This window comes from Leucoraja erinacea, chromosome 7 (assembly GCF_028641065.1).
Source record: "Leucoraja erinacea ecotype New England chromosome 7, Leri_hhj_1, whole genome shotgun sequence".
In the NCBI taxonomy this organism is placed as follows: domain Eukaryota; kingdom Metazoa; phylum Chordata; class Chondrichthyes; order Rajiformes; family Rajidae; genus Leucoraja; species Leucoraja erinaceus.
Genome location: NC_073383.1, coordinates 10,940,122 through 10,951,655, shown reverse-complemented (window position 1 = coordinate 10,951,655; position 11,534 = coordinate 10,940,122). Strand labels below are relative to the sequence as shown.

The 11,534-nt window shown below is 41.8% G+C and overlaps 1 protein-coding gene across 3 annotated transcripts in view; it reads right to left on the bottom strand.

The window, feature by feature from the left end:
• Window positions 1-643: 643 nt before the first annotated feature.
• Window positions 644-11,534, bottom strand: part of myo1b (myosin IB) — a 259,411-nt gene continuing 248,520 nt past the window's right edge. For all 3 annotated transcript variants that reach the window (XM_055637781.1, XM_055637782.1, XM_055637783.1), the window contains 3 exons: window positions 11,345-11,497; window positions 6,565-6,692; window positions 644-2,269 (listed from right to left, as the gene is read on the bottom strand). In XM_055637781.1, the coding sequence (XP_055493756.1) occupies window positions 2,146-2,269; window positions 6,565-6,692; window positions 11,345-11,497 (405 nt within the window). In that variant the 3' untranslated portion in view covers window positions 644-2,145. The remainder of the gene's footprint in view (window positions 2,270-6,564; window positions 6,693-11,344; window positions 11,498-11,534) is intronic.

Sequence of the window (11,534 nt, the reverse complement as noted above, 5' to 3'; positions counted from 1 at the left end):
ACTCTGGACACGATTCTGTACATCATGCTAAATTGCAGTGTCTTATAAAATATGTGGATTCGAAATCCCTAATAATCTGCAGTTTTACAACGGCTGTATCATGTGCAGGGTCAAAGCATTAAACTTCTCAATTGCATTCTACTACCTAATAAGTTATCTAAGTTCGATCTACCCAAACCTGATGACGGGGTGAATGTCAAACCATTGTTGTTTTTTTATCTAATTTGGCACAGAGATATTGAAATGAACCCAGCATCAGAAACACTCTGGTTCTTCTTTCAGTGATGCAGACCATCGATAAACACACGCAAGATAAATTGGCCATTTTACATTGAAATACAATGATGCATGAGTTCATCTCATTGCCACGGACATCGCAGTTCCTCTTCGAGGAAGGAGTGGCAGAAACGTCAATTTTTTTCAATTTTATTTTGAAAGGCTGATGTATTAATAATCAAATATGTTCTGCATCTGCAGCTCAATGCTTATCCTTGGTCATTTATCTTAGATTCATATGCATGTGGAATTATTCCCAACACGATTTCTGTCATTCCTAATTTGCGACGCTTACCTCTCATTTGAAAGCCCAAGAGCTGAATCAGTATGTTTACTCACACTTGCAGTAGAAGACACCACAGCCATATAAATTTGACAGATTTATAAAAGATTAATAAATCAGTTGCTTGAACTTTGATTTTGACCATAGTCTGATACACAAACTCTGCAGGCAGGATGAGCTTGAAAGAGGTATTAAATACAAAAATATGATTATAACATTTTAGCACACCATCATTATATCACAATTAAATTGGACCACGATCACCATACCAACCTCAATCTATTTACATCTCTTTCCCTCACTTGTTACTTTGTACTTGGAATGGCATTTCATTTCATTTCCTGTTAGTGTTTTTATTTAAGCCTGTGCAAAGTGAATTCTATAAATCATAGCGACCAAGCAAGATTTTTATTGGCCTGCCTGATGCTTTACAGCTTTCTACACAGCTGCTGACCTGTGTTGAGCAATTCTCCCAGAAATGTAACATAAATAGCCTTTACACACTTTAAAACCTGCGTTTTTTTGTGACACATTACATACAATTATTTCTTATTAAAACAAGCAGTTTTCCTGTACACAGTCTGATCAATGAAAGCCTGACCCTTAACCAAGAGACAGTCTCTAATATGCAACGTTAGAAATATAATCACCAAGTGGCTTCTTACTCCACTCATTTTTTTAAAATCAGATTGCTTCCTCCACTTTATGCTAGCTTCTGCCTTGCAGAAAGCTGAAACTATAATGTTCCACATACCTAGGCATCTAGCTTAGGTCCAAGTTCATGAATCTGGTTAAAATCCCCAGATCTCCTTTACATTTAAATGTCTTTTTTTTTTGTTTCCCATCAAGAGATCTCACCCAATAATCCCCAACCTCCCCCCTCCCCCATTTATACCTCCCCCTTTCTCCTGAAGGTGCTGACTTAGGTCATCGTACAAGTTTAAAACGTCACCTCTCTGACGACTCAACCAAGTGACTTTTTGGATCATGTAACCTTTGGCAGCGAGAGTTCAGCAGACGTCTTAAGGGCCTGTCCCACTGTACGAGGTAATTCAAGAGTTCTCCCGAGTGTTCCCCTGATTCGAACTCGGAGAATGTCTTGAATTACCTTGTACAGTGGGACAGGCCCTTTAGATACCCAAATGTAGTGTTCTACTTCAGGCCCAAGCTGACGTAAACTAGCCATGCAATAACACCACAGATCGTGGACAATCATGGCACAATAAGGGGCCATTCAGCTCCGTCTACATACCAGCCCCCCCGCCCAGAACAATAATTCCTCTTCCCAGATCTCAATCCATAACCCATGACCTTCTTGCCCTGTCCTGCACAACAACACATCAACCAGGTCATTTATTTGCAAAGCGATGGAGGAACTACCACCCTGAGATTTGTGAAAGGAACCCTTTTTAAAAAAAAGTTTTGAGAACCAATCTTAGAAGTAGAAAATAAATTGACTTCATTGTTTCATGACTTAATCATTATCATCCGGTCACATCCTCAGGAGAAGAAAAACTTAACAGAAAAAAATATATAATCATATGTGCAGCGATAAATTGTCCCAGAAAAAAAGTCAAGATATGCGGTTAAGGAACTGTGACTTCTAGCAGACGATTATTTTTCCTCTTGCATGCTGGGAGGTTGCCATTCTTCTGTGCCCCCTGAATAAACTTCACGCAGACTTTATCCTGATTGAACTGAACGAGAAATCTAAAGGAAGATAAAATTAAGCATCGCACTTAATAATATCCAATAACAAAATCATAAATTACCTCTGGCTGTGATACATTCATTACTAATTTGTCTACTTAACAAGGGAATGTGGCTTCCGTACAAAGAAGCAGGGCCCAAACGTGCAATCAAAATGAACTGCAGATGCTGGTTGACACCAAAGATAAGCAGCGCATCAGGCAGCATCTCTGGAGAAAATGGAGGCTTAATGCTTTGGGTCGGGACCCTCTTCAGAAGAAGTCTGGGCGGCACGGTGACAGAGTGGTAGAGTTGCTGCCTTACAGCGCCAGAGACCAGAGTTTGATCCTGACTACAGGTGCTTGTCTGTATGGAGTTTGTACATTCTCCGCGTGACCTGCTTGGGTTTTCTCCGAGATCTTCTGTTTCCTCCCACACTCCAAAGATGCACAGGTTTGGAGGTTCATTGGCTTGGTATAAATGTAAAATTGTCCCGAGTGTTAATGTGTGGGGATCGCTGGAGTCGGCGGGCTGTCGGGATTGTTTCCGCGTTGTATCTCTAAACTAAAGTAAACAAAAGGGTTCCAACCCAAAGCGTCGCCTATTCATTTTTTCCGGAGATGCGGCCTGACCCATTGTGTTACACCAGCACGTTGTGTCTATCTCTGGGCCCACACATGGGTTTGTAAACTGGATTGTGTGCTCTACTGTGTCTGCCCATCCCATTCATTATTCACTTCAACATAAAATGGCATTGCATTGATCCTAGGTGTAATGCATACTCCTTCACGATAGTAAGATGAAAATTAAACAATTACAATCCCCAATTTATGCTGGGAATTCTCATGCATAAACTCTAGTCTCAGAACCCCCAGATCCCATTGTACTTCTCCTTTTCCCAACTTGAATCCATTTAGATAATAATCTGCCTTCCTGTTTTTTTAATCACCGAAGTGGATAATTCTCAGTGAATATGCCAGTAAAATATTTTGCATGAGAAGATATGAACGTAGAAGGGAACATAGAAAAGCACAACACAGGAAAAGGGTCCAAATTGTTGGAGTAACTCAGCGGGACAAGCAGGACATCTCTGGGGAGAAGGAATGGGTGACATTTCGGGTCGAGATCCTTCTTCAGATCTAAAGAGGGATCTCAACCTGAAACGTCACCCATTCCTTCTCTCCAGAGATGCTGTCTGTCCCACTAAGTTACTCCAGCAATCTGTGTCTATCTTTGGTGTAAATCAGCATCCGCAGTTCCTTCCAACACAGGAAAGGGCCCTTCAGCCCACAATGTTTGTGCCAAATATAGTGCTGAGTTAAATTGATCTCATCTGCCTGTGCATGATCCATATACTTCTATTCCCTGCTTTTCCATGTGCCTGGCTTAAACGCCACTATCATATATGCCTCCACCATGCACGGAAATCGCTATCAAAACATGAGGGGGACACAATTTCTTGCCGGCCGTGTGCGTGCATTCGCACACACGCGAGGCTTCGGCCGTTGGGTCTGTGGACTGTAAGATCGGGAGCTGACCTGGTTGGTGACCGACTCCGAACTCCAGCAACAGCAGCTTCAACCCCCCCGAGTCATGGGGCTTGAATAAGCCCGTTCACGGGTTCTTTCATCGGCTGGCGGGGGCTTCAACATCAGGAGCCTAGATCGCCTTGATGCAGCAGTTTGATTTTAAGCCGTGCTGGGCGCTGAAAGGCCCCACGAATGGGCCGAATCAGCCCTTAGAAAGCGTCTGATAAAGTCTGCATTACCAAAAATGGGGGGGGGGGGGGGGGGGGGAGAGTCCCCCCTGTCCCCCCCAGGATTTCCGCCCCTGGCCTCCACCACCACCCCTGGCATTGGAAGGTTTGGCAGCATGGCAGCTAGTTGACTGGAGATGCACGCTCAACCTGCAGTCCTATTCAGAGAACAGAAATCTAGACATGAGCAGCAATAAAGATGGAATGGTGCCTCTCCTCATTCCCAACTTCTGCTGTGTCTAGTTTAGTTTAGAGATACCGCATGGAAACAGGCCCTTCAGCCCTCAGGGTCCGCGCCGACAAAACTTTCACCCATACACTAGTTCTATCCTATGCACTCAGGGCAATTTGCAGAAGCCGATTAACCTACAAACCTGCACATCTTTTGGAGTGTAGGAGGAAACCGGTGCACCCGGAGAAAACCCACACGGTCACAGGGGGAACGTACAAACAGCACCCGTAGTCAGAATCAAACCTGCATCTCTGGCACTGTGAGACAGCAACTCTACTGCTGTACCACTGTGCCACCCCGCTATGCCGGTGAATTGTTTATTGGTATAGAACTATTGGGGAAAAGGATAAAAGAGTGGAGGAAACAACTTTTGCGATCCACCTCTACAAGACTAATATATCTTTCCTTGACTTGATGGCAGGAAGCAGAAGATGAAAGTGGGTGGTGATTTAGACTGGAGACATCAGGGATGGGTGCTGGGTCCAATGTTGTTGGTCATCTATTTTAACGAATTGGATTAGAATGTGAAAGGCATGGTTTGTAAGTTTGCAGATGACCCTAAAAAAGGTGGTGAAACCAGTGAGATCGTGATCAGCTGGGTAAATGGACCAATGATTGCCAAATGGAGTTTAATTCTACCAGGACCTTCAAAGGACTGAGGGGTACAAGTACATAGTTTCCTCAAAGTGGCTTCTCAGTAGGCAGGGTGGTGTAAAAGGCTTTTGGTACACATTCATCAGTAAGGGCACCGAGTATAGAAGTTGCGATGTCATGTACAAAACTTTGGTGAGATCACCACTTTTTTCTTTTTTCTTTTTTTTCCTTTTTTTCTTTTTTCCTTTTCCTTTCTTATATTTCCTTTTCACTCTTTGGCCACACTACCTTGGTAGTCTAGGGGTCCTATCTTTTCACTTTTTATTTTTTCCCTCTTGTTCTTTCTCTCTTCTTTTCCCTCATTTTCAGGTTAAAAGGTCAAAATTAAAGCTGTACAATAATTGTATAATTTTACATGCCGGATGTTTTATTCTTGTACAATTGCTCCTAATAAAAAATATTTAAAAAAATAAATAAATAAACTTTGGTGAGACCACACCTGTTCAGTTTTTGTCACCCTGTCACAAGGAGGATGACTTTAAGGCGAAAAGAGGGACAAAAGATTTTACATAGATGTTGCCATGACTTGAGGGACTGAGTTAAAGAGAGAGATTGGGTAGACCTTATTCATTGGGGCTGGAAGGCAAGGTGTATGCCCATCGAGGTTGGCTGCAGAGGTTTTGCTGGGCAATCGCTCTACAAAGCCTTGAGTGCACTGGGCATCAACGGAGTGGCGAGGAGAAGAGCCATCAGGAACACCACAGAGGCAGCGGAGAAGGTCTCAAGATGGCTCTGGATCAGGAGAGAAGGTCCATGGGGAGGAGCGAATGCCACCTGAACGCAAATCGTGGTCTGATCAACCACGGCTGGGTCGCCTGGGTGAGGGTGTCTGATGTTGAAAGACCCGAAACACCCAATGACCCCAGTTTACATCACTGATGATGTGTTCAGGAGCATCTATCAATGTATTTTTTTTAGCAATTTAGGGTGTAGGTGACTCAAGGTTGATCTTATAGAGGTTTACAAAATCATGGGAGTAAGGTGAGTACACATAACCTTTATCTCAGGGTTGGGGAATCAAGAACCAGAGGGCATAGGCTTATGATGAGATGGGAAAGATTTAATAGGAATCTAAGGTACAACTTTTTTTACGGAGAGGATGGTTTGTATCTATATATATATTAAATGAGTTGTTAGAGGAAGAATTATAAGCCGGTACAATACAAACATTTAAAAGACATTTGGACAGGTGCATGGATAACAAAGATCTAAAAGGATTCAGGTCAAACATGTGTAAATATGACTAGTTTAGACCGGCATCTTTACTTGCATGGAAGAGTTGGGCCGATGGACCTGTTTCCATTGTGCATGACCCTATGTCTGTGGAATTCTCTGCCTCAGAGGACGGTGGAGGCTGGTTCTCTGGATGCTTTCAAGAGAGAGCTAGATAAGCCTCTTAAAAATAGCGGAGTTAGGGGCTATGGGGAGAAGGCAGGAACGGGGTACTGATTGGGGATGATCAGCCATGATCACATTGAATCCTGCACCTATTGTCTATTGCTTATGAGTCTATGAATAGATAAAAAAAACACACCCATTCTAACAAGAGGTGATGTTCCATCTTCTCTCAGGTCCTGAGCAACTTTGTGTTCATTTTTCAGCACTTATTACAGATTTATAACTTCATGTATCTTTCCCTTTCATTCCTCAAAATAAAAGGTCCATAGTACTTACTCGTTGGTTATTTCAACAGCTATCTTCTGGTTGGTCTTGGAGAATATTATGCGGTAAAGCTTGGTGATGATCTCAATCAAACGGTCACTGGTGAATAGAAAATCACCCTTAGAAGCTGCAGTGGAACCCTGTGATTAAAACAAACTGAGATTAGTATTCCTGATGACATTCTCATTTCAAATACTGACCAGCACCATAGTACTTTTCATCTGAGATTTACAGTCGAACCAAAAATCTTTCTCTCTTTTCAGGCTTCGAGATTTCTCGCAGCAAGAACCAGGCCCTAGATTCACTGGGCAACCAGTCCATATCTGTTTTAATTTTAGCAAATAGTGTGAGGCTAGTTCTCAGAATGGAACCAAAGTATTTTGTTGAATGAAAGTCTCGTAACCTTGGAATATTAAATGTTAAAAAAAAAATGGAAAGGTGTTCCACTTGTTTTACCAGACTTGGCTTTAATTATAAAAGTTATACATTTTAATCATAAAAATAATCCCATTTTATGTGACATATTACTGCAAAGTAGTCCCATGAAAAAACCCCAGGAATGCAATATATTCTCCAGTCACTAGAAGGAGCTCACACATAATCGTATCTCAAAGAATCTCTTTTATAAACTCAAACCAGGACTACAGAGGTACCAAGTTTAACCTCAAGCTGTGAACATGACAAGGGAGGGTCTGGGCCAAGCAAATGCTGGAGACCCCCAAGAAGATTTGGACTATTTTTATGGCAGAGGTTTCATCTTCTCTCCTTCTAAATAAACAACCTACTTCCTGAGCAGACACCATCAAACAAAAGTTCCACCTGTTTTCTTATCGCACGTTGACACGAGTCTCACTTATTTAGAGATAAAGGGATAATGAGCTTATGCGTCCCAACTAACAAGACTAGACGTGTCCCAATCACGCCTCACAATCGGACACACCAACACAATACGATAGAACTTTATTGATCCCAGGAGGGAAATTGATCTGCCAACAGTCATAAAAACACGAGATACACGAATTATGAAATTAAAGCGACGGGTGGAAAGGATTGGGGATATGCAAAGATTTGGAGGAGGGGGGGGGGGGGGGGGGGGGGGGGGGGGAGGGTGGGGGAGGGAAGTCAGATCTACCGTCAAGTAACCCCATAAGGGGGAGGAGTTGTACAGTTTGATAGCCACAGGGAAGAAAGATCTCTGGTCTACTCAATGGTCTGGTACTTGCCATTTTAAGGTGGAGATATATTTAAGATTGCGACAGATAAATATTTGTAGGGTTGTGGTGAACTGGTACAGTAGAGGAGTTGAACCCATCACAGATCAGCAAAGATCATATTGACTAGCAGGACACACCTGATGGGTGGCCAAATCCTGCTCCTATACTATTGTGCTCTAAAATCCACAGCAGAGTCTGGGCAGACTGCACTTTGTTGCGATGGCAATTGCAGAGGGTATTAAATGTAATACTTCTCCTCATATAGTATGTTCAATCCGTTTATTTTGACATAGGAATTAAAAAGAAAATTCCATCTTTGTCAGCCGCAAATTTCCTTCATTCCAGCAGAAAAGCTCCCAAATCATAATGGAAACCAACAACAATTAAATAGGATAGATGCAAAAAACTGGAGTAAGTCAGTGGTTAAACAATTAAATAGGGACGGACATGGAAATAACTGTGCATTTTGTGGCATGATCCACCCAAGCAAATCTGAGCACATGCATCATATTTTTCCCCAAATACACCATTGAACTAGATTCTAATTTAAGTCTTATGTAATTGACAAATTTGAAAAGAAATATGCTGAAGTCATAGGCTGTAATGGGATAACTGAAGACACTTGCATATTACATGGAGCAAGGCCATCAGTGTGCTAAACCAGATTTAATAAATCTACTGTGTTTAAAATCTGCTTTAATCAACAATATTAAATAATGTCCTCTCATTGTTGTTCAGCAAGGTTAAATTTTATTTGCTGGATTTTTAAGCAAGTTGCTTGTGTTCTGTAATCCCTGGGCATGTGCATGTATTGGCATTGTGTTTGGGGACAGCACATGTGCACATGTTACTTATGTTGTGGGATAACGGCTCATGCATGTATTTAACCTCATGTTACACACATTTGCTTCGATGTAATAGTGAGTGCTTCGACCCTTCTTCCACAAGCCCTTGTTTAACGTTGGCAAAGTTGAACTGACCAGACGAGGTGGCGTTGACCTGAATATTTGTCCGTACTTACCTTATTTAAAAAGTATTTCATATAAATGCAATGCTTTGAATGTCATAAGTGAATGTGATGCAGGGAAATTTAAAACTACCTTAAAGAATCAGACAAAAGCTGCATTTTGTCATAACTTCAACCCACAAGATCTTTTACTGTAAAACGTTAATCATACACGAAGGTTCACATTAGGTCAGCAACTTATTATTCCGGGAACGTTTGGATAGTTGGCTCTAGATTTATTTCATTGTTCTGAAGTGTAACCATTCTCCAGCGCCAAATCTCTAAGATGCCTTTATGACGTTTCTAGAACAGATGGGAACTAAGACATTCTTATTAATGGCCACTTGAAACCACAATTACATCCTGTTACTGTTTAACCTAACAAGGTGGAAGTTGTACATGTTCTGCTGAGAATGTAAGGGAAATACTGTAAGAATATTTCTCTTTGATCCAAGTTGTGCCTACATTGGTGCTGTCATTATTTTCCCTCCTATCTTCCATTTACTAATCTGGAGCCAGACTGGGATCAGCTGCATGTGAGTAGTCTTCACGTTAAGAGTCTGCGGCACAGTGGTGCAGCTGGCAGAGTTACTGCCTCACAGCCCCCAGAGACCTGAGTTTGGTGCTGTCTGTGAGGAGTGCGCACGTTCTCCATATGACCATGCGAATTTCGTATGGGTGCTCCAGTTTCCTCCCACATCCAAAAGACATGAAGTTTTGTAGATGAATTGGCCTCTGTAAATTGCCACTCGTGTCTAGGGAGCAGTTGAGAAAGCGGAATACCATAGAACTAGCGTGAACGGGTGGTCAATGGTCAGTGTGGACTTGGTGGGCCGAAGGGCCTGACCCCATGCTGTGTCTCTAAAACTAAAACCAAAAGAAGTTTGGGTGGATAACAAAGGTACCTTCTGTTCTGTAGAGTATTTGAGCTGTGCCAGAAACTGATTTTGGCTGATGTCACATGCATTGGCTTCATGTCATCCTAAAGTTGTGGGTTCAGATCTCAGTGCAGAGAATTGATCACAAATAGCTATACCATAAAAAGGTATTGATGTATTCAAGAGAGAGTTGAATGTGGCTCTTATGGCTAATTGAATCGAGGGATATGGGGAGAAAGCTGGAACGTGGTATGGATTCTGGATGATCAGCCATGATCATATTGAATGGCAGTGCTGGCTCAAAGGGCCGAATGGCCTACTCCTGCACCAATTTGCTATGTTGTTAGAGGTGATGATGTTTGGACGAAAGATAAATCAAGAAGTGTCTGCCTTCTCAGGCGATGCAAAGGTTTCCTCAAGAATATTTAAAAGGGTGTATGGATGCGTAAGTTGTGTAATATCTATACTTCAATCTTATTTCATGAAACAGATTGTTCAATCAGTTTGTGGTAATTTGCTGCATGTAAATTGTCTGCCATAACATCACAAAAGTGATTATCTATTAAAGCGCTTCATTGACCATAAAGCACTTTGGAACAATTTAAATTCATAAAGTACAATGAATATATAAGCCTTCCATTCTTCCACTTAGACTAAAGGCCTGGTTAACAAAGAGAATCCAAGAGTCCAGGAATCCAAGTCTCCCATGTCACAAATGCACAAGTTATAGAAGTAGAATTAGACCATTCGGCCCGTCGAGTCATTCAATCATGGCAGATCTCTGGAGAAAAGGAATACATGATGTTTCAGGTCAGAAGTCTGAAGGAGTGTTCCGACCTGAAACGTCACCTGGTAACTTTTCTCCAGAGATGCTGCCTGACCCGCTGAGTTACTCCAGCACATTGTGTCTATCTTCGGTATAAGCAATCAGCTGCAATTCCTTCCTACAGAGTTCTGAAAGAGTTTGACAGGCTGAGTGCAGGGACAATGTTTCCCTTGGTTGGGGAGTCTAGAGATAGACGTCACCGTTAATATGTCTAGGATTGAGAAATGTCTTCATTCATAGGTTAGGGAACATGTGATTCCGAAGGAGGGTTCTGACCTGTCCATTCCCTCCCCAGATGCTGTCTGACCCACTATGTTTATCCACAATGTGGTGTTTTGCTGTGAAACTCTCTATCGCACAAGGCTGTGGAAGCCAAGCCACTGAACATATTTTAGAACTAAAAGCTGGATTTCCAGACACAAAAGGCATGAAGAGGAATAGGTGAAATAGCAGGAATATGGTGTTATGATCAAATGTCAGCCAAGATTGAACTGAATGCCGCAGGAATCTCAAAAAGTCAGCTGGCTTGTAATTTGTATTCATGTTTCTGTAATTTAACTATGTGTTTCCAAATTTTTAAACCCTTTATGATATTAAGTCCTGGTCCAAACAAATTTCTTGTATTTATGTAACGGAAATTAAAGTATTGCAGTAATTCTTCAAATAACCATTGGTGAAGGACTAAATTAACACAGCTGGGAAGAAAATAAAGATTGTAAGCCTTTATTCTCACTCCAACATTTTTTAAATAATTTTTGAAAAGTTTTTGTTGCAAAGAACAGGATACTTGGTTAGGTCATAGACATTTCTGCAGTTCATCTCTGTATTATACATTTGGATAATGGACGTCTAATCATGAAGCCCTTACCTCTTTGAGGTGTACAGCGAAGAGTCCATCTGTCTGCTTGCTCACGGACACACTTGTGATGTCCATGACGGGAATGTTGGATTTGATCTGGCCTGACTTTTGATCAGCAATGATGAAGTTGCTCTTGGTTAGTAAGAAGATCCTTGGTGCTCCCTTCATCAAGCAAGGAAGAATGTCATTGAAAATCACA